At 45.4% G+C, this 24,508-nt stretch overlaps 1 protein-coding gene across 1 annotated transcript in view; it reads right to left on the bottom strand.

Moving 5' to 3' along the window:
• LOC109919125 (adhesion G protein-coupled receptor L1-like) overlaps positions 1-24,508 on the bottom strand; it is a 337,549-nt gene that overhangs the window by 86,969 nt on the left and 226,072 nt on the right. Inside the window, exons 5-6 of the mRNA XM_048617997.1 lie at positions 20,570-21,370; positions 449-745 (exon numbers count right to left, since the gene is read on the bottom strand). Coding sequence (XP_048473954.1) covers positions 449-745; positions 20,570-21,370 — 1,098 coding nt within the window. The remainder of the gene's footprint in view (positions 1-448; positions 746-20,569; positions 21,371-24,508) is intronic.

The raw sequence follows: 24,508 nt of genomic DNA, 5'->3' as shown, positions 1-24,508 counted from the left end.
CAGACAGTGCTGGGAATGGGAATCTCCATCCTGGCAGTACTGGGAATGGGAATCTCTATCCAGATGCTGCTGGGAATGGGGATCTCTATCCAGGCAGCACTGGGAAGGTGGATCCTTAACCAGGCAGTGCTGTGAATGGGTTTCTCTACCTAGGCAGAGCTGGGAATGCGGATCCCTATCAGGCAGTGCTGGGAATGGGAAATCTCTATCCAGACAGAGCTGGCAATGGGGATCTCTACCCAGACAGAGCTGAGAATGGGGAAACTCTGCCCAGGCAGTGCTGGGAATGAGGGAACAGGTGCCAGGCAGTGCGGAGATGCAAGTCCTTACGTGTTGGATGGATTGAGGATGAATCACATGTGCATATCACCAGCGAAAGGCACCGGCAAGCTATCTTTTGAAACAGGATATTTCTTCCTCTGCCAGTTTACAAATGCCAGCCTCATACCTTTAGTCCCTTTGGGACATGGTCTCTCCACCAGTACACCCTGCTGTGTCGATGGCCACTTGATGCCTCTGGCCTCTGTTGATTCACAGTATCGCTGCGGTGATGGCTGTTGGTTGTTTAGAGGTGTCTGCCTGGTACTGGGGGCATTGGGCGTGATGGGCCGCTGTTCTGGTACCAGCTGGTTAATTGCACCCACTGCCATGGTAGTGAGCGGAGCTTTCCTGGTGGTGGTTGTCGTGGTTACCATGGTTGGTTTTGCCGCAGCTGTGTTGCTTGTGGAAGCCACTGTGACTTGTGCTAAAAAGAAAGAAAAACTTGTCACTCAGTATCTACACCAACCACAGCCAAATATCAGATCCAGACACAGTAAAGAGGTTGACTGAAATTCCCTGGACAAAGAGGACAGAAAAAAGAACTTGCATTTATAGAGTACCTTTCACCCGTAAGGGGCAAAGGATAACCCAGGGGAACTGCAGGCCTATCAGTTTGACACCAAGAGTGGCAAAATGATACAGGCCATAATATGGGATAGGGTAAATATACACTTACAGAAAAATAAGTTAATACTAGACAGTGAAGGGCAGGTCATTTCTGACAACTTTAATTGCGTTCTTTGACGAGGTAACACAAGCAGTGGATGAGGTTGGTGCTGTGAATGCTGTATATTTGGACTTTCAGAAAAGATTTAATACGGTGCCACATGGCTGGTTAGTTAGCAAGTTAGAAATGTTTGGGATTGATGCGTCCTTGGCAGCAAGGATTAGAAGTTGTCCAAAAGATCGGAAACAGAGGTATGTATAGATGGGCAATTCTCAGACGGAAGGAGGAGTTCTCCAGGGATTGATGCTGGGACCCTTGCTTTTTCTGATTCATATGACTAATTTGGAGATGGGTGTTGAGGGCAAAATCTCCAACTTTGCAGGGAGAATACAGAATTGTGAGGATGGTGCTGAGCAAGTTCGGAGGGACATTAACAAGTTGGCCAAATGGGCAGACACTTCACAAATGAATTTCAATGCAGAGAAATGTCAGGAAATGCACTTCAGTAGAAGAATCATGAGAGACAATACAACTTTGAGGAGCAGAGTGACTTTGGGATTCTCTGAAGACAGCCAGGCAAGTTAAACAGTTGTTAGAAGGCTCATAGGATCCTTGGGTTTATAAATAGAGGCCTAGCGTATAAAAACAAGGAAGTGATGCTTCACCTCCATAAATCATTGGTCAGACCATATTTGGATTACTGTGCTCAGTTCTGGGCACCTTATTTAAAAGGATGTTAAAGCCCTGGAGAGATTCACTAGAATGATACCAGGAATGAGAAATTTTAGATATGAGGAAAGATTAGAGAAATTGGGCTTATTCTCCTCAAAGCAGAGAAGATTAAGAGGTGGCCTTATTGAAATGTTCAAAATTATGAACAATTTTGACAGGGTAAAGAAGGATATTTTGTTTCGAATAGTTGGTATATCAGTAACTAGGGGTCATAACTCCAAGACCGACAGCAAAGAGCTAGGATTGAGCTAAGGAGAAACTTCTTTACTCAGAGATGTTAAGATTTGGAATGCGCTACCTGGGAGAGAGGAGGAGGTGGATTCCATATGAGGTTTCAAAAGAGAGCTGAATATATATTTGAATGTGATGAATTTAGAAAGCTAGGGCTGGAGAATGGGACCAACTAGATAGGTCTTTCATAGATATCCCTGCAGTGTGGAAACAGGCCCGTTGGCCCAACAAGTCCACACCAACCCTTGGTGCATCCCACCCATATCCATCCCCCTAATCTACACATCCTTGGACACTAAGGGCAATTTGGCATGGTCAATCCACCTACATGCACATCTTTGGACTGTGGGAGGAAACCAGAGCAAACCCACACAGATACAGGGAGAATGTGCAACCTCCACACAGTCACCCGAGGGTGGAAGTGAACCCGGGTCCCTGGTGCTGTGCGGCAGCAGTGCTAACCTCTGAGCCGCCGTGCTGCCCCAGCAGGAGCTAGTACAGTTGCAATGCAGGAAATGGATTGGCTAATTAGTGCACAGCAAGCTCCCACAGACTGCAATGTGATAAAGACCAGATAAATTGTTTTAGCAATATTAGTATTATTAACTGTTTCAGCAAAATTAGTATTATTAACTGTTTTAGCAATATTAGTTGAGGGAGAAATAGTGGTCAGGACGTAGGGGAGAACTCGCCTGTTCGTTTTCATGTCTTGCAACAGGATTCCTTGTCTTCACCTGAGAGAGTAAATGCACTTTATTTTGCATGCGGAAAACAGAGTCTCTGACAGTGCAGCACTCCCTCAGCACTGTCTTACAACCTCACCCCAGAGCTGGTATATGCCACAACGATGCAAAAACAAAATTTCATTACCGCACCCAAGTCTCTCATAACACAGCAAACATTTCTCACAATCTCACTGAAATCCCCCAGTGATTTTGAAAGAATGATACACAGGAGTGCCCCAATGTGACAGATTTGACTCCTTCAACCAGTTAAACTTTGGGAAACAGCAAATGTCTGTCTCTGGAGATTGCAGAAATACCATCAGAGTGGAGAGCACTTATTAAACAGTCACTGGGTTAGCTAGTTTGGGAGACAAAGTGACACCAACAGTGTGGGTTCAATTCCTGCATTGGCTGAGGTTACTATGAAGGACCCTTCTTTTCAATTTTCTCTTCACCTGAGGTGTGGTGACCCTCAGGTTAAACCACCACCAGTCCTCTCTCTCTCTCTTTCTAATGAGAGAGCAGTCCCATGGCCATCTGGGACTTAACCCTTGACTTGTTAAATATCAGATTAACAGTGACGTGCTGGTAACATCACTAGACTAACAATCCCAACACCCAGCCTCACACTTTGGAGGATGTGGGGTCATATCCAACGCAACTGAATCTAAAATCAATTATTAAATATCTGAATAAGATAATAAAATTATCATTTGTAAAAGCTCATCTGGCCCTTTAGGGAGGGAAATCTGCCATCCTTACCTGGTCTGGCCTACATGTGACTCCAGAGCAACAGCAATGTGGTTAGCACTTAACTGTCCCGTGAAAGGCCAATCAGTTCAACGGCCCTACCCAATGGGAAAACCAGGAACACTTATAAATGAATGTACTGGTTCTCCATTTAGAAGAATGAGATGAATTGGACCACTCGATCTATTTTGTTAGTTTTATTGTTTTTACCTTCAGGATAGGGGCAAGCAACAAATGTTGCTATGGTTAGTGACACCCATGTCCCACGAAACAAGTAATTGTGGGTACCACTCAGAGATAGTAAGAACTGCCGATTCTGGAGTCAGAGATAACACAGTGTGGAGCTGGAGGACACACAGAAATTCCTGAAGAAGGGTTCCGACCCGAAACGTCAGCTTTCCTGCTCCTCTGATGCTGCCTGGCCTGCTGTGTTCCTCCAGTTCCATATTGTGCGTACCATTGTTCTTTCAAGTTTATGAAACCCAAAATAGCATAAACCAGAGCAAAGGATTGAGGACTTTCAAGTGTAAGGTTATTTCTACCACATATAGTCTTTCCCCCATCTTATGCACCAGTTTAAAAAATTGGCATCTCAGAACTATCGTATCCCTCTCCAGACCCATCCACAACCCTGGCCATATCCCCAGATGGAATTAATCAGCAACTGTAGCTTCTTCAGTAAGCATTTAAAATTAAGCTGATCTGTTTGGGTGCAGAGATAGTAATACTGTATACAATATAAAGTGATATAAAAACAGCATCTTTTAAAAACTTGCAGATATCATTTCACAGGGTTGTAGAATCATACAGTGCAGAAAAAGCCCTTCGGTCCATCCAGCCTGTACTGCCAAAAATACACTAATATCTACACTTTTCTTACTTTCCAACACTTGGCCCATAACTTTGAATGTTATGACACATTGTGAGGTTTCCTGCCTCAACTATCTGCCCAGGAAGCACATTGCAGACCCCCCACCGCCCTCTGTGTGAAAACATTTTACCTTAAATCCCTTCTAAATCTCCTATCTTTCACTTTAAAACTTTTCCCCCTTGTTATTGATCCTTCAATGCAGCTGTTTCCTATCCACCCTGTTCATGTTTCAAATAATCTTATACACCTCAATTAGTCAGCCCTCAACCTTCTCTCTTGTAAAGGAAACAACCTGAACTTATCCAGCCTCTCTTCATTGCTGGAATGCTCCTTCCCAGGGAACCTCCTGGTGAAACTCCCCCGCACCCCTTCCAGTGCAATCACATCCTTCGTATAGTGTGGGGACCAGAATTCCACCCTGTCCTGCAGCTGTGGCCTAACCAAAGTTCTGTGTAGATCCAATATAACTGCCCTACTCTTATAATCTATGCCTCAACTCAAAGGCAAATGTCACGCATGCCTTCTTAACCACCTGATCAGCCTGCCCTGCCACTTTAAGATCCCCCTATTCCTCTGAGCTTCCTAATTTCCTGCCATTCATTGAGTATTCTTTATGTAAAAAGGAACTAGTCAATGCACACCAATGCCAGAGGAGGAGGTACAGACAGGTACAATTACAACATTTAAAAGGCATCTGGATGGGTATATGAATAGGAAGAGTTTAGAGGGATATGGGCCAACTGCTGGCAAATGGGCCTAGATTAATCTGGGATATCTGGTCAGCAGGGTTGAGTTGGATGAAGAGTTTGTTTTTGTGCTGTACATCTCATCTTGCACTCGTCAGGCCTAATGCAAGAATGCCAAACTTCAAATGATCACAACAATTTACACCACAGGATGTGTTGGCAAGTTGAGCCTGAATGGCAGAAGTGTTGCCATGCAGAACACTTCTCTTATCCACCCTCTCTTTACCGCTGCAACGCTCCATCCCAAACAACATCCTGGTGAATCTCCTCTGCAAACCCTCCAGTGCAATCACATCCCTTCTACAGTGTGGTGACCCAGAACTGTACACAGTATTCCAACTGTGGAGTAATGAAAATTCTGTGCGGCTCCACATGACCTCCCTGCTCTTATAATCTATACCATGTCTGATAAAGGCAAGCATCCCGTATGCCTTTTAAACTACCCAATTGAGCTGCCTTGCCACTTTCAGGGATCTGTGGACAAACACCCCAAGCTTTCTAGTGTCCTGCCAATCGTTGAGTATTCTGTTGTCTTGTTCCTTCTTCCAAAGTGCATCACCTTACACTTATCATGGTTAAATTCCAACTGCCCATCTAACCCATCTATTTGTATCCTCTGTAACTAAAGACCTTCTTCCTCATTGTCAACCACCTCGCCAAGCTTCATGTCATCCACAAACTTACTTATCATTCCCCGAAATTCTTGTCTATATCATTTGTGAATATCACAAACAATAAGGGACTCAGCACTGAGCCGTGTGGTACATCACTGCACACTGGGATCCAGTTACACAAACAGCCTCTTACCACCAGCCTCTGTCTCCTGTCACTGAGCCAGTTTTGGATCCAAATTGCCAAACTATCTTGGATCTCATGTGTTTTTACCTTCTTTAACAGTTTCCCATGTGGGACCTTGTGCAAGGCCTTGTTGAAATCCATGTAAACTACATCAACTGCCCTACCCTCATCCAAACACTTGGTCACCTCCTCGGCCATCAGATTCCATCAGATTTGTTAGCCATGGCCTGCTTCTGACAAAGCCATGCTGACTATCCCTGATTAAACCTGGCCCCTCTAAATGGAGATTGATTTTCTCATTCACTATTTTCTCCAACAGTTTCCTTACCACTGATATTAGACTGATGGGTCTATGATTCCCTGGTCTAGCTGTACCACCCTCCTTGTAAAGTGAAACCACATTAGCCATCCTCCAGTCCTCTGGCAGCTTCCCTGTGGCCAGAGACAATTTAAAAATTTGGATCAGGGGCCTCTGTTATTTCCTGCTTTGTGTCCCACAGCAGGCTGGGATAGAACTCATCCCAGATCTGGTGATCTTTCCACTCTCTCACCTACCAAAACCTCCAACACATCCATGCTTTATACATCAATCTGATCAAGAATCTCACGGTCCACCTTCTTGAATTCTATACTTGCAGCCTCCATCTCTGAAGTAAAGACAGATATGAAGCGCTGATTTAACACTCTACCAATGTCCTCTGGCTCGACACACAGATTGCCCCCTTAGTCCCTCATAGGCCTTACTCTTTCCCTGGTCATTCTCTACCCTCTGAAAGACTTGTAGAATATCTTTGAATTCTCCCTGATCTTGCTCACCAGCACTTTTTTCATGTGCCCTCTTTGCTCTCCTAATTGCTTTCTCATGTTTCCTCCTGAACTTTCTATACTCCTCTCGGTCCCCCATTGATTTGCTCTCTTTTCCTTTTTATTCAGTCCTGAATATTCCTGACATCCATGATTCTCTGGACACGTTGCTCCTACATTTCACCCTGAAGGGAAAATGTTAGGCCTGTACCTTCCCCAGTACTTTTCTGAACACCTCCAACTGTTCTGCTGAAGATTTACCGGCCAAAGTTCCCAGTTTATTTTGGCCAGATCCTGCCATAAAGGAATAAGATGAACCTTGAACACGTGTTCCCATCGCCTATTCATCACTGGGCCCAATTCCTGAGGTCGAGGGACCACTGAAGAACCAATCTCAAAAGAATTTAATTGCAACGTGCGTGCAAAGTGGGATAACTTTTGTAGTCGACTGGGTATTGACTGTCAATGGAGGACGATGGAGGCAGGCGGAGAGGAAAATGAAGTTGAGGCTATAATCAGATCAGAAAAGATCTTACTGAATGTTGGAGCAAGGGTTCAATGGCCTGCCCCTGCTCCTATTTCATACTTTCTTGACACGGGTAAGGTTTGATGGAGGATCAGGGAGAATCAAGGGCATCAGAGGTGGGGCAATAGATGTGGGCTAGCACCCAGTTGATGTGCCCAGCACCCAGTGTCTAATGAAGGAAAGGGTTCATGAGCAATGTCTATGGGGTGTGCAGGAAGGCAACAGAGTGGCAGTCTGTTTAAGGGAGATGGCAAACGCTGGGAGTGGAGCCCTCAGTCACAGGGATCACAGACTATCTCATCAACGCACAACCTGCTTGCTGTTGTGCTGGCTTTGACCTCCATCACTCTGTGGGAAGCATTCAAGGTCCAAATGGTGGATAGCTGGCAGGAGTGTCCAAGAGCAGGAGAAAATGGAAATGAGATGTTTACTGAATGCCATTTGCGACCTCAGGATGTCATCAAGCAAGGAAGCACTGACGATATCAGGTGAAGCATCTTTTTGTAGTGAGTAATTGGGATCTAAAATATGCTGCCTGAGAGTGTGGTGGGGGGTGCAGGTTCAAACAAGGTTCAAGAGAGATTTGGATAATTATCCAAAAAGAAAGATTGTGCAGGGTTACAGGGAGAGGGCAGGGGATCGGCATCAGGTATATTGCTTCTACAGAGAGCCAGCTCACATATGATGGGCTGAGGAGCCTCATTCTATCGCCGCAGTATTTATGTCTTGTAGCTAATCAAATCCTGGTGAAGTGCTGGAGTGTAAGAGCAGGATAATGTATTGAACTAGACAGTGGAAACAAGAAGGCCAAGCCGAGCCTTGTCAGCACTAATCCACCATGTACTGCAACAATTCAAGAATCATCAAACGTTAGCATCCAAGTTCCATGGTTAATAGGGAAGGCAAATGGAATGGAGTATAAAAGTAGGGAGGTTTTGCTAAAACTATACGAGCTACTAGTCAGACCACAGCTGGAATACTGTGTGAACATATTTGGGCCCTTAATTAAGGAATGAAATACTGACATTGGAAGGAGTCCAGAGAAGGTTCACTCAGTCTATATCAGTTATAGAGGGACTATTTTATGAACAGAGGTTGAGTAGGTTGGGTCTATCCTTGTTGGAGTTTGAAAGAGTGACAAGTGAACTTATTGGAAGATACAAGGTCATAAAGAACTTGACAGGATAGACATAAAAAGATTGTTTCCCTCTATGGAACAGTATAGATCCACAGGGCATCATCTCAGAACAAGACGTTGCCCATTTAAGACAGAAGTGAGGAGGAATTTCTTCATTTGGAAGAGAGGGAATCTGTGGAATGTTTTACCACGGTGGGCTGTTGAGGCTGGGTCATTAAGTATATCCAATGCCGAGGCAGACTTTTATGGCTGACTGCAGAATTTGGGCTTGAAGTGAATGAACTGTCAAAGTTGCTAGAAACTCAAGCTGTAAGCATGCAGCACACAACACATTTGAAAGTACACACAGAAACCAGTATCACCTTTCACAGCTCTCTCCAAAGACTGGCTGAACCTTCAGAACTTCTCCACCATTTACAAGCCCAAATTCAGGAATTTATCACATCACTTTACAGAGCGCATATCCAGGGAGCAAATGGACAATAAAATATCAGTTTCAGAGTTACTTGATTTTCCAGCAATGAGCAGGCGGTACTTGGCAGAGTGATTGCCTGAATGATGTTCCATTGCTCTGCGGACAATCCATTTTTTTTAAAGCCTTTGCTTTCTTCACAATGCAACTGGACCTTGGGAAATATATTTGTGTTTCTTATTGTTTGTTGTGTGAGCTGACCTTTCCAAACGTCAGTCACATCAAGGCCAGGCAAATCTATATCAGTATCAAACCTGGCTGCTGGAGAATAGGATTATCATCCCATTCCCCCTGCTGCTGAACTATCTCAAAGCTAGCTTCCACTCTTTGATTCTGGGATCATGCAGCTTGCTTTCTCTGTGCTTCAGATCAATGCTGGCTTAGGGCTTTGCAATGGGCTCACATTAGCATTTGATGAGATAAGGTGCAGCACATTTACTGCTGCAGTCCTCATCTGTGCTTTATCGATACCACTAAACTCAGCCATTCCAATGCTAGTTCTCCATTCTAACCTCAGTAAACTGGAGGTCAATCACAATACTGTTGTCTTAACACGCAACAAGCCCCATCTTCCTATCATCCCTGTGTTCACTAACCCTCACTGACTCTCGGTGCTGCAATCTGAAGACCAAAACTCCCACCCTCACTTTCAAATCGCTCCACTGCCTCCCTCTCTAACATCCTCCAGCGCCTACACCCCTCCCCATCTCTGTAACCACCTACAGTCCCTACACCATTCCCTATCTCTGCAAGCTCCTCCAGCCCCTACACCACTCCCTATCTCTGTATCTTCCACCAACCACTACACCTGTTCCTATCGCTATATCCAATCCTGCTCCTAGACCCCTCTCTATGTCTATTTCCCCATTTCTGTCATCTTCTGCAGCCACTACACCTCTCTCATTTCACTGTTACTCCTCCAGACCATACTCCCCTTTCTGTCTCCGCAACCTCCTCAAGCTTCTACAATCCATCCTATCTCTGTCATATCCTCCACCCTCTCTAACTCTGTTAACTCCTCCAGCCCCTACGCCCCTCCCTATCTCTGTATCCCTTGCCAACCCCTACACCCTTCTATATCTGTGTAACCTCATACAGCCCCTACCCTCCCTATCTCTGTAATCTACTCCAGTCCCTACATCCCTCCCAATCCCTGGAACCACCTCAAGCCCCTACACCCTCTTCCTATCTGTAACCTCCTCCAGCCACTACACCCCTCCCTATCTCTGCAACCTCCTCCAGACCCTACATCCCTTTCTATCTCTGTAATCTATTCCAGACCCTACACCCCTTCCTATCTCTGTAACTGCCTTCAGACCCTACACCCTACTCTATCTCTGTGACCTCCTCCAGCCTCTATACCCCTTCTTATCTCTGTAACCTCTCCAGCCCCCCACACTCCTCCAATCACTGTTACCTCCTCCAACCCCTACACCCCTTTCAATCACTGTTACCTCCCCCAGCCCCTACACCCTTCCCTATCTCTGTAACCTCCTCCAGCCCCTACACCGCTCCCTATCAATGTTACCTCCTCCTGCCCGTACACCCCTCCCTATGTCAGTAACTTCTGCCAGCACCTGCACCCCACTGTATCTCTGTAACCTCCTCCAGCCTCTATACCCATCCCTATCTCTGTAACCTCCTCCAGCCCCACAAATCACTGTGATCTCTTCACTGCTCTAATTCTGGCCTCTGAAATGTCACTGATTTTAATTGCCCTGCCTTGGAATCTGGAGTTCTTCCTTGCCCCACGTCTTTCTACTGCACTCTCCTCCTTTAAGGCAATCCTAAAAGCTTCTTTGATCAAGTTCACCTGACCCAATAACTCCATATATGGTTTGGTTTCATATTTTGTTTTGTAACACCACTGTGAAGCACCTTGAGTAATTTTCGTTCTGGTAAAGGTACTGCATAATGATGAAGGGATAATAAGGTGTAGAGCTGGATGAACACAGCAGGCCAAGCAGCATCAGAGGAGCAGGAAAGCTGACGTTTCGGGTCTGGACCCTTCTTCAGAAAATGATTAAGTTCACATAATTCACATACTGATTAAGTTGCCATTGTTGACCTAATTCACTTTCTACAGTCTTGGCCATCCTGAAGTGAAACAAAAACATGGAGTATGTCATAATTGCTATAGGATCTTTCACATCCACCTGGCAGGGCAGGTAGGGGCTTGCTTTAATGTCTCATTCAAAAGACAGCTCCTCTGACTGTGTGGCACTTCCTCAGTGTATCAACCTGCATTACAGGCTTACGAATCTGCATTGAACACATCAAACCTGGAGGTGAAAGTACAACAGCTCCATGGACTGGTTTAGTTTTGGGCCCCTTTTCTCTTATAGGTAGCGTGTGGTGTGTGCAGAGTCAGGATAAAGGGTATGTTTCATACTCCATGGTACAGCAACAATGGGTCTGGAATACGCCGAATGAACAAGTTCAGTATGGATTCCTGATCGTGCTTTTTAAAACTTCTTTGTTGGCATCCCTGGCAAGGCTGGCATTTATTGCCTATCCCTAACTGTCCTTCAAAACTTGTGGCAGAGGACAGTTAAGTGCCAAACCCATTGCTGTGGGTCTGGAGTCACATGTAGACCAGACCAAGTAAAGATGGCAGTTTCCGTCCCTAAAAGACATGAGTGAGCCAACTCGGGCTATTCAACAATCAGTAATAGTTTCATAGTCACCATAGCTTTTAGTTCCAGATTTATTAATTGAAATTACATTTCACCATTTGGCATAACGTGGGATTCGGACCCATGTCAGCGTAACATTCACTGGGGTCTTGCTCAACATCATTGCTACACCACCTTCTCCCCCTCTGTCGTTCTGCTCATGCTCCAAATACTCCAATCACAAAAGGGACAGAGGGTTAGGGTTAGCTGACTGATTCATGCATAAGCAGACCAGAGCTCCAGTTCTCACTTTGGATGTGTGTAACTCCCTGCTGGTGCACTGTACAGGGTGTAATAACAATGCACTGATTCAGTCTGCAATATCTAAGTGTTATTTGACAGCGGTCACAATAACAGCTCGTTGTTTCACTGTAGGTACAATAATGCCCGATTGTTTTGGCTACAGCATCTCTGCAGGCACAGTAGCTAAGCTATTAAACCAGAAGCCTGTTAACGACATGTTGATTACACTGTTGAAGTGCACAGATGAAGGGAACTGTTTAATTAGATAGTACCGCTGGACCGGGAAGCTCAGGTTCATGTCCCATCTGCTCCAGAAATATGTAATAACATCTCTGAAAAAGTTGATTAAAAAATTGGTTCAATAATTTTAAAAAATCTTTGAGAACATTTTGTGCTGTGCTTCTGTAGTGCAGTGGTTATCATGCGCTCCTAAATATATAAAGTCCCCATTTTAAAACCTGGCAGCATCACATATGCTATCCGGGCAAGATATGTTGACCCCACTTGTTAGTAAATATGAATGGAACTGAATCTTGACCTCTTCTGGTGTAGTAGTAGTGTTCTTACCTCTGAGCCAGGAGGCCTGCCTTCAAGTCCCATCTACTCCCGATGCCATAGAAGCCTGCAGCACATAAAAGGCCCTGCGGCCCATCACATCTGTGCTGGTCAAAAACAAGCACCTAGAGCATATTTCATAGTGGCTGTTGCAGTGTAGTGGTAGTGTCTCTACCTCTGAGCTAGGAGACTCAGGTTCAAATCCAATCTGCTCCGAAGGTATGTCATAACATCTTTGAACAGGTTGATTAGAAGATATCTTAGGGCTCTTGTGGTGCAGCTGTAGTGGCCCTAAGTCTGGTCTGGAAGGTCCAGGTTTAAGTCCACCCTGCTGCAGAGCTGTGTAATAAGGTCTCTGACCAAAAATGGGAAAGATTAGCTTGAATCCCCACTTTTTATGAACATCCTACTAAACTATTTATATTACTAAACACACAACAGGAAGCCAGTACGCTAGATACACAAGTATCTCAAACCAACGGATGCAAATTGGGATCATTTGATACCAATGAAAGGAAAAAGGCTGTGAGCACATTTAAAGAGAGACTGCTGGGGTACTGGGTTGATGGTAGGTAGGAGGCAGATATGTGTAATGCCATTATCCAGGGAAGTATTAGTGTCTAGTTTCATACTTCTTAAACTAGTTTGGAATCGGAATAACATGAATTGGTAAATGTGAGCTCAAATTATACAACCCAATTGGTTCAATAACGCTCTTTATAAAAGGAAATTGGCCTTCTTTATGCAGTCTTTCTTTTCTATTTACTTGTTCACAGGATGTAGGTATTGCTGGCTAGACCTGAAATTTATTGCCCATCCCTAGTTGCCCTTAAGATGTGGCGACGAGCCACCTTCTTAAACTGTTGCAGTCCTTGGGATTTTCTTCTGTTCTCAGCCAGAAGGCAGATTTGGCCGACTGCCCTGAGATTGCCTCCATGGGTAAGGCAAGGTGGCAGATTGTGAATCCACTCCAGCTGGAATGGGGATTCAACCCTGTGCTATTGGGACCAATCTGATCCACAAGGTTATCCAATCAACTGAGAAAACTACCCGCCCTGCAGTGACTGTAACGAGGTCAGCCAGACGGACCTCATATGAGTTCCCTGATTGGGGCTATTTATTTGTTCACTCTGAGATCTGGCTCTGAGGGAGCTGGATCTGTGTCAAGGACAGTCCACGTGTAAATAAAGAATGACTTAGTGACGGGTACCAGCCTTCATGGAGTTATTTCAGTGGCAATGAGAGAAACGTACTGAAGAAATTCACTCGCAACAGTTGTGTTTGAGTTGGGTAAGCATTTCTGGCATCATGCTTTTATTTGGGAAACTTGACTTGTTCAATCCTGCTGTCAAAGGATGGGTCCAGTATATGGAAGGAAAGCATTATTTTTTCTGGGCAAATGATATTGGGGCAGATGAAAAGCAATGAGTAATTCTTGTGACAGCTTGTGGACCCGCAGATTTTTTGGTTATTAGGAGTCTACCTTCCCTGAAGCAACAGATACTAAAACCTGTAAAGAGTTGACTGATTGTTGAGCTAAGGAATATTATTAGCCCAAGCCTCTTCTAATTCTGAGATGCTATTGGTTTTACTCAGCAATTCGAGAACCAGAGGAATCCGTAGTGGGATCTTTGACAAGGTGAAGATGACTGGCAGAAGCTTGTGATTTTGGTTTTACCCTTAATGAGATGCTGAGTGGGATTAATGATGTAACCATGCAAAAGTGTACTAGCTGAAGCTCAACTGGACTTCAAACAGGCACCACAATTGGCTTTATCATGGAAAATGTGGCAAGTAAAGCATATGAGTTGCAGTGTATTCCAATAGAAGTGGACACCCTCATCAGTCCAACTCTGATTTCCCTTCACAGATGCTGCCAGACCTGCTGAGCTTTTCCAACAACTTCTGTTTTTGTTTCCAATCAAAATAAACATCTGGTTAAATGGCCACCTGGTACTAATGGAGGTTGATATCGGTACAGGGTCTCTTACATTTCCCGCACCTCTGCCCTCACATCCCCTCCCCGCAATAAAAACAAAGACAGAATCCCCCTTGTCCTCACATTTCACCCCATTAACCTCCGGATTCAACACATCATTCTCCGCCACTTCCGCCACCTGCAATCTGACCCCACTACCAAGGATATATTTCCCTCCCCACCTTTATCTGCCTTCCAGAGGGACCACGCTCTCTGTGACCCCCACGTCCGCTCCACACTCCCCATGAGCCCCACCACCCCCGGCACCTTTCCCTGCAACCGTAGGAAGTGCTACACCTGCCCCTACACCCTCCCCCCCTTCACCTCCATCCCAGGCCCCAAAAAAACCTTCCACATCAGACAGATGTTCACCTGCACATCCGCTAATGTGGTCTATTGTGTCCACTGTTCCCAATGTGGCCTCCTCTACATCAGTGAGACCAAGCAGAGGCTCGGAGGCCAATTTGTAGAGCACCTGCGCTCGGTTCGCAACAAACGACAACACCTTCCAGTCGCGAACCACTTCAACTCCCCCTCCCACTCCCTGGATGATATGTCCATCCTGGGCCTCCTCCAGTGTCACAATGACGCCACCTGGAAACTGGAGGACCAGCACCTCATATTCCGCCTTGGGAACCTACAACCCACTGGTCTCAATGTGGACTTTACTAGTTTCAAAATCTACCCACCCCCGACTTCATTCCACGACCAATCCTCCCTCTCAACCCCGCCTCCTTGAACTGTCCGCCTTATCTCCCACCTATCCGCTTCTCCCACCTCACTGACCAATGCTCACCACTACCTACCTGCACTCACCTATCACCATCCCACCTACCTTCCCCAGCCCAACCACCCCTCTGTCTATTTATTTCAGAGCCCCCTACCCCTCCCCCATTTCCGGAGAAGGGTCCCGACCAGAAATGTCAGCTTTCCTGCTCCTCTGATGCTGCCTGGCCTGCTGTGTTCCTCCAGCTCCACACTGTGTTGTCTGATATCGGTACAGCCGTTTCAGTGATCGCAGAACCAGTCTTTACCAAAATTCACTCTGGGCTCCAACCTTCAAGTTTGCACAAGGACTTTGCAAGACTGAGAAACTACAATGGGGAGCCTTTACAGATTAAGAGTACAACTTCGGTTCCAGTCTCTTATGAGAAGCAGCTGGTTCAGTTACCACTGATTGTAGTAAAAGACTCGGAACCAAGCTTGATGGGGCGAAATTCGTTGAGAAAGATTCACCTAGATTGGCTCATCATTTTTTGATTAGAAAATGGCTGCCTTAGTGAAGTCCTAATTAAATAACTGTAAGTTTTTCAGGAAGGTCTAGGGACTATCAAGGGGGCCAAGGCTACCTTGCATGTTGACCAGGAATCAATTCCACAATTCTGCAAGGCCAGTCCAGTGCCATTTGCCTCATGGGCAAAAGTAGAGGCAGAAATCAGGAGGCAGCAAAGTGGAAGAATCATCAAACCAGTCTAGTATGTGGAACAGGCAGCACCGGTCGTATCGACTGTGAAGCCCAACGGGTCGGTTCGACTTTGTGAGGATTTTAAATGGTAAACCGCTTCTCGCAGCTGGATAAATACCCGACTCCTTGCACAGAGGATTTACACGCAAAGCTGGCGGGGGAGGCTGTCCTTCACAAAGCTGGACATGAGCCATGTGTACTTGTAATTGTGGTGAGATCAGCATTCCCAGAAGTATGTTACAATTAATTACCTATAAACGAGACTGCCATTTGGGGTATCGTCAACCTGTACAATTTTTCAATGGACAATGGAGAAGATTTTACAAGGTCTACCCTAGGTTGCCATTTATCTAGATGATGTGCTAATAACAGGGAAGACCAATAAGGAGCAGATAGAGAACTTGGACACAGACCCTACATGGAAATGCCTTTGAAGGAAAAAGTGTATGTTCCAGGTACCCTACGTGACCTACTTGGGCTACAGAGTTAACAAGACCAGGTTATACCCATTGGAAGATAAAGTGAGGGCGACGAAAGGTGTTCCAACTCCCATGTCTGTACCGGAGCTTAGGGCTTTTCTTAGGCTGGTGAACTATTATGGAAAGTTCATGTGTAACCTCCATCCGAGCACCTTTGCATTAAGTCTTAAGAAAGGGTCATCTTGGAAATGGTCACGTAGCCAATCGATAGCCTTCAGGGAAGTGAAGAAACAGCTATCATCCTCTAAGGTGTTGGCACACTATGATCTCAAGCGAGATCGGTATTGACATGCGATGCCTCCTTGTACAGCATTAGGGTAATATGAGCTCATAGGTGGCCCAAAAGCATATGCATCCAGGTTAATGCAGAGCATACATACGCCCAGATAGAGATGGAAGGTTTGGCGGTCATATTTGTAGTCAGGCAGTTCCACCAATACATTTACGGACGTAAATTTGTAATAATAATGGACCACAAACCCCTAATAGGTCTACTTAAAGAAAACAAGACAGTGCCGTCCATAGCTTCAGGCTGAATTCAGTGGTTGGCTCCAGTACTAAGAAAATATACTTAGAAGTTGGAACACTGTCTGGGATGCCAATTATCAAATGCGAATGCTTTGAGCCGCCTCCTGCTGGCAGATACACCACTGGAACAGTCTGTGATGGTTTTAAATTTTCTGCACACACTTCCAGTCACAGTTGACAATATCGTACTTTGGACGCAGCAAGATCTGGTCCTGGCAAAACTAAAACAGCTGGTGGTGATGGAGAAAACAAAACGGCTGTAACAACCAGAACTGAAACCTTTCCGGATCCAGAGAGACCAGATCACAGTAGAGGATGGTATGTTATTATGGGGAGCGAGAGTGATTGTCCTAAGCAAAGGTCACCACCAGGTACTGGCTGAACTCCACCAGGGTCATCCAGGGGTTTCCAAAATGAAGATGTTGGTGAGATGTTATGTCTGGTGGCCAGGACTGAATGCAGACATAGCTGCATTGGTGGGACAGTGCCCAGAGTACCAGCAAGGACAAACATTACTACCAGCAGCTCTCCCACATGGGAATGGCCAGGTAAACCCTGGACTTGGTTACACATTGAGTATGCAGGTGCTTTCATGGCCTCGATGTTCTAAGTCATTGTGAATGCTCACTCAAAATGGCTGGATATGCATATAGCTCATTTGTCAAACACAGGGACGTCTATGGAAAACTGCCTTATCTTTTGCAATACATGGATTCCCGGAGGTGTTGGTTACAGATAACGGGCCATTGTTTACCAGCAAGGAATGTGAGTATTTCCAAAAGTTGAATGGTATTCGTCATGTAAGGACAGCTCCATACCACCCATCATCCAAAGAGCTGGAAGAAACAACAGTCCAAACTTTGAAGGCAGGCTTAAAGAAACAGCCTACAGCTTCACTAGATACCTAACTGTCCCAGTTCCTATTTGATCATAGGACGACCCCTCATGCAACTACAGGGATAGCTCCAGCAGAGTTACTATTGGGGAGAGCAATCTGCACCAGGTTAAATCTGATCTTCCCGTACCACAGGGACGGTGGTGAATTGGCATTAGCAATGCCAGACAAAAGACTCCATTAAGCGAGAGAGACAGTTTACTTCAAGGGATGAAGATTCGTGCCAAAACCATGGAAATGGTCCTGTATAGGTAAGAGGCATAGTTGATGTGAGGTCAGGTCCAGTGACATATAAAGTTCAGGTAGGTGCGATGGTCCTGAACAAAGTATATGGACCACATAAAAGCTGCAAACATGCAAATGGCGCGGGAGCAAAATGTGCCTCCCTCCTTGACTGCATTTCCGACTGTTGCGGAACCCGTGGTTCTCCTCCTCCGTCAAGCGTTGAGAATACATCAGAATCTGAAATGGACACAGCGCATGTCGCCACCTCAATGCCTTTGCCACCTGAAGAGGAGAATGAATTTCTTTCAAGATGCTTTGGGTGTAAGAGGCGAGCTACTGTGCATCAGACACCGCCCATATCAGAGGCAGACTCAGAGGAAACTGACCCGGTGCTAAAATGTGCCAGGAAGAGCTATGGTCTATGTCTTAAGCTCAGTGTGGGAGGGAATGTACTGATTGTAACTAGGTCAGCCAAGTGGACTTCATAGATCAGTTCCCTGATTGGGGCTGTTAACCTGGTCCAATCAGGGAGCCCTGGCTGACAAATTTAAACAGGAGGGTCAGAGGTTCGATTCACTCTGAGAGCTGGCTCTGACGGAGATGGATCAGTGTCATGGATTCTCCACGTGTAAATAAAGGGTGACTTGGTGATGGGATACTGGCCTCTGTGGAGTTATTTCATACCCCAAGAATTCCAAGATCCTGTGACAACATGTGCTTTTGTGATGTACCATGGAAAATAATGGGTGAAGCTTCAATGGTCCTTACTGTTAAATGGTTGACCATAAATCTCTCCTGCTGTGAACACTTCGGAGTCAGAGGACAATTACAGTACAGAATGAGGCCATTCGGGCCATTGCATCTACACCTGCTGGCTGAATAAGCATTATGGCTTTGTGCCATTTGCCTGCCTTTTCCTTTGCAAACTGAATGATTATATCAATGGAAACAATGTCCTCTTGATAGCATCAATTGAACCGGCCTCCACCACATTTTTAGGCAATGCATTCCATAACCTAACTAGTCATTGAGTGAAAAAGTTCTTGCTTTTGTTTTGTAAGTCTATGCTCTCACATTTTTAGTCTTTTAACAAAGAGGAACTGTTTCTCTCTATCTATTGTATTCAGATCCCTCACGATTTTGAAGTCTTGTTAGCCTCCTGTGTTCAAGAGAAATAGTGACAGCTTCTCCAATCTATCCTCACAACTGTAATGGCTAACTTCTGGAATCCTTTTTTATATATCGCTCCTGCAGTCTCTCCAATACATTTCCATCTTTCCCATAATGTAGTGCCCAAAACTGTACACGATACCCCAGCTGAGGTCTGTAAGAAGTGTCTTATACAATTTCAGCTTCTCCTCTTTGCTCCTATTTGCCTATTAATAAATCCCAGGACGCTGTAGGTTTTATTACTTACTCTCTCCACCTTTCCAATCAGCTTCAATGATCTGAGGACAAAAACACCCAGGTCCTTCTGCTCCTGTACAATTGTAGCCCTATTGTTTGTATATGATCTTCCCACCAAGATGCATCATCTCACTCTACTCCGCATTGAATTCTGTCATCCACCTATCTGCCCACTCCACCAACTTATCTCTGTTCTTTTTAAGTTCTGCAATGTCCACTGAACAATAAATTTCTTCACATACACGGAGCAGATGAACGATCTCTCCTCAGTACGAATTCAAAGGTGTACATCAAATCCTTGTTATCCACGGCAGATAAGGCACAGAATTCCTACAGATAACAATGTTCTTATGTCCCACACATGTGATCAGACCGGACGAACCCATGTGGGAAAACAAGATGGGTCTGGGACCAACCTTGCAAGTAAAAAGATCAGTGGATAGCAAATCGCATATAGTGAAGAGTATGTAGTGAGCCTGGAAGGATTTACAAGTTGATACCCATTCTGTGTGCCTGTTATCAATGTACCTCCCTCCACCAAGTCATGAAGTGGAGTCAAACCCAGAGATTTTGGTTCAGTGGTAAGACAATGACCCACTGCATAACAAAGTACACGTCAGGAGTGTGATGGAATACTCCCCACCTCCCTGGATGAGCGCAGCTCCAATAACACTCATGAAGTTAAACACCTTCTAGGACAAAACAAGCCATTTGGTTTGCTCCATATCCACAACTTTCATTCTCTCCACTTCTGATGCTCAGTGGCAACAGTGTGTACTATCTACAAGATGGGCTACTGAAAATCACCGAATCTTGTTCAACAGCACCTTCTAAACACATAACTACTGCCATCTAAAAGGGCAAGGGCAGCAGATACATGGGAACACCACCTCTTGCAAGTTCCCCTCCGAGCCACTCATGATGCTGACTTGGAAATATATTGTTGTTCCTTCACTGTCACTGGGTCAAAATCCTGGAATTCCCTCCCAAACAGCACTGTGGGTCAACCTACAGCACATGGACTGCAGCGGTTCAAGAAGGCGGCTCACCGCCACCTTCTCAAGGGGCAACTAGGGAGGGACAATAAATGCTAACCCAGCCAATGACACCCATACCCTGTGTCCAAATAAAACAAAAAGAAGACTTCCACATGTTTGAAATAATACTGGCTTGAAAAAAAGGAAAATAATTTGGGGCAAATTTTAAAATGCAAATCTGCAGCACACCAAGTGTAAAGTATTGGCTTATGTTATACCAACTTCCCCAACCTGACTCGCTCGATACAGACTAACACTCCCAAGAAGTGACAAAGTTTGAAGATGAAGGAACAGTTCCTACCTGTGGTTGGGTCAGGGGGTCCGAACTCCAGTGAGTACCTCAGCACGAAATGGTTGTTCCAGACATAGAGCTGGTTGTCCCGGGGGTTGTAGTCCACAGATGAGACATACTGGTAGGGGTTGGGGAAGGCGATGGAGACCGGCTCCTCCCGGTTGAGGTTGGTGTTGAAGGCAAAATCGATGGTATTACCGATGACCTCGCTGTCGTCTTCCTTGGACACCGAGCGCACGGCGTAGAGTACGCCGCAGACCATGAAGGCGTTGGAGGCTGACCGCTTATCGTACACCGTCTCCCAGGTGCCCTCGAAGCGCAGCGTGTAGGGGTTGAGTTGGCTCACTACCAGCTTGCCATTGTTCTGCTCAGTAGCATAGATGGCCCACAGCCCGTTCTCGTCAACAGCCAGGTCAATGTCAGTCTTGCCCCCCCAGCGATAGGGTGAAGTGTCGTGGTAATTGGCGCCACCGATAATGGCCTCGCCGCTCTTGATGCGGGTCCGCAGGTCGAACTTGACCACGTTCCGTGTCCTTTCCTTGTTATAGAAGACGGCACCGTCATACACCACAAAGCCTGTGCCGTCCACTCGGTGCGGCAGGCGGTACGAGGTGGTGGGCCGTCCAGCCGTGTAGTCCCCCCACGAACCGTATTCGGTCAGTGTGTCGGTGCGGTATGGGATCCACGGCATGTAGTAAATACGGTCACCGGCCTGAAGAGGATCCTTGCACCAGGCCCCTGCCTCATGCTCTGACTCAAACACATTGGTTGGCTCGAAGACTTTCCGCAATGTCCCGGGGCAGACGAATACTACGGAGCAAGTAGGATAGAGACGCAAACTGATCACTTTTATTCCTAATAATGCACATAATCACACAAACAAAAATGTGTCACATCATATCAAACAGTCGGGCATGATTCGGTACTTGATTCATGGACAGACCCAGTCTGCTATGAACTAATGCTTGCAATCCAGTCATGTGCTGGTATTCTGACCATCGTTCACTCACAAGAGTTCGCGAAATAGATCCATCGCTTTCACTGCCTGGCCGTCAGCCCATAGTGCTTCTGTGTCTCAGCAAGCTCAGTGCCAGCCCGGGATCTAAGCCCAGCCATTCAGAATCAACCTGTTGATTGGCACCATGTCCCAGGCCAAAGCTCCACCCTTCCCACCCCTAGAGACTCCAGCAGGTAATAAACACACTGAGGGCTTTTGGTGATAACTGCAGGGAATGGTGCAAAATGGGGGCAACTGAGGAGGTCACCTGCCGGGTTTCTTAACCAGTTAACATTGTCACATCAGTTGACCCACCTTGCTGTTAAAAACTGATGGTAGGGAAATATTGTATCTTTCATGGTGGTTAGTTCAACATCAATCATCTTAGACCACAGCCTGAGGTGCGTTGCCCCCTGGCACGTGATAGTGCCAGGATACAGGGGCCAGGAGGAACAATGGTTGGATGCCCACTTTATCTTGAGTTTCCTGATAACTGCTAAGAGTTCTGTTTAAAGCAAAAATACTACAGATACTGGAAATCTGAAACAGACACAGAGAATGCTGGAGAAACTCAGCCTGTCTGGCAGCATCTGTGGAGAAAGAGAAACCATGTTAACTTTTCGAGTCCTGTAACCCTTCTTCGGTTGAGGAAAAGTCATACTGGACTCAAAACGTTGAATTGACTTAGGTACTCCAACTGGCTTCAGTGTCCTGGATTAATAGGGAGACAAGATCAACTGAAAGGTTTCCAATCTGGATTGGCCTCTGGTAATTCCAGATCAAGTACATAATTGTGGGGATGATGAAACTGCAAGGGGGCAGTGTTATGAGACAGCAAAGGGGGTCAACCATTTAATGGTGTTCCAGCAATCTCCCTCCCAGCTTCAACTTTTGGAACAACCATTTCAATTCTGACACCTACACACAACTGTAACCCCCAGTGGCACGAAAAACATTAGCTTAGTTAATGGAACTTGTTGAGGGTGGATGAACATATTCCCAAGTTTATAGGGTGTGAGTGTGACTGAGTGATGGTGACACAGACAACAGGATGGGCTGAAGGAGAGATTTTGTGATGTGGTAACACAGGCAGATTAACAAGAAAACGTGAATAAACTTGTAAAATGGATGTACAATTTGCAAATTAATTTTAATGTAGAAATGCTTGCTGTATGAGATTAGGTTGGACGATAAAAGGGGGTCATAAATTCCTTGGAAAAAAGAAGTCGAAGTGGTGAAATGGAGTCAAGGGATCTGGAGCTACAGATACACAAACTACTAAAAATATCGACACAAATTAACAGCACCATGAGTAAACAAACCAAGCATTGGGGCTCATTTGTCAATCAAATTGGAAAAAGAAAGGATATGTTAAATTTTGCTGACAAGACAGACATGTCGGCAAAGTTTTCCATCTCGCATTCACAGGTCCAAATGCAACAATGTCAAATTTAAAACGATCACAACAATTTATATTGCAGGATAAAAGGGGGTGACGATTGGATGGCACGTTGGTGCTGCTGATATGATCACCATGGTAAAGCTTCACCAATCAGAGTTGACCTGCCAACCAATTGGCACAACTCCCCACCACCCCCCCACCCGCCTCTCTTTCTCCTGTGGTAGAAATTATTGCTATCATTTGATATTTGACATGGATAACAATGGCCTATTGGTATTATCACCAGACTGTTCACCCAGAGACCCAGGTAACGTTCTGGAGATCTGGATTCTAGTCCGACCATGGCGTATAGTGGAATTTGAATTCCATAAAAAATCTGGTATTACGGATCTAATGATGACCCATGAAACCATTGTTGGTTTAAAAGGAAACATCCCACTCTTTATGGAAGGAAATCTGCTGTCCTTACCTGGTCAGGCCTATATGTGACTCCTGACCCACAGCAATGGGGATGACTCATAACTGCCCTCTGGGCAATAAATGCTGGCCTAGCCAGCAATGCCTACATTCCATGAGCGAATACAGAAGTTCATACATCTGTCCTATGAGTGTAGGATGCAAAATTTCAGCCAACGTGCCTCTCTTTTGTGCGATATTTAAGATGTGTTAAGCTCAGTCAGAACACACTGGTGATTACCACATTATAAAAGACTGAAGAGAAAGACTGACTGGAATAATACCAAAGCTGAGGGATTTTAACTATCAGGTTTGTTTGTGGAATTGTGGATAGAAGGGCTGACCTGATTATGGTCTTTAAGTAGGGGAGAGACCAGGTGGTGGAAAAAAAACATTTCCACAAGTCAGCAAGCCAGAGGTGAGGTGGTGCGACAATAAATACAACAAAGACAGTGATAAATCCAATCAGGAGCTCTGCAGAAAGCTTTTTGATTACTGGTTATTAAATGAAATGTGTTCATAGGTGATTGTTGAGATCACTAACATCAATGCACATAAGAAAAGTTAAAGGTACACTTGACGGGGAATGGGAAAGAGGAAATTGTCAGCAGGGTGAGGCAAAATAGGGCAGGAGGATGATAGACTGGAGCTTAAGGACCAGCATAGAGTTGTTGGGCAGAATGACTTGCTTCTGAAGTATTTTAATACTCCCAAACAAGAAGAGAAAGACACAAAATGTCAGAGAATATCTGATGATATCGTTGTGTCTTGAAATGAAATGTCAAATAACTCTCATTAACATCAATGCCACAGAAAGGCAGTAGTGTGCAGTTTACTAAACAAATTACAAGCTACACCTTTTACATTCAATCATCTAAATTCCAACGATGATCTTTGCCTGCCAGGCAGGTATGAAGGGTACCCAGGTTGTGTAATTTTGATAATGGCAAGTCAGTGCAAAAGTAAACAACCACAGAGTGATGGTCAGGCAGTGAGGGTCCAAGAGTGAGAGTCCGTGGGAGTGAGGATCAGTGTGAGGGAGTAAGGATCAGTGTCAGTGAGGGTCAGTGTGAGTGAGTGAGGATCAGTGTGA

This window comes from Rhincodon typus, chromosome 38 (genome assembly GCF_021869965.1).
Source record: "Rhincodon typus isolate 14 chromosome 38, sRhiTyp1.1, whole genome shotgun sequence".
NCBI lineage: Eukaryota > Metazoa > Chordata > Chondrichthyes > Orectolobiformes > Rhincodontidae > Rhincodon > Rhincodon typus.
This window is presented reverse-complemented; position numbering and strand designations above follow the sequence as displayed.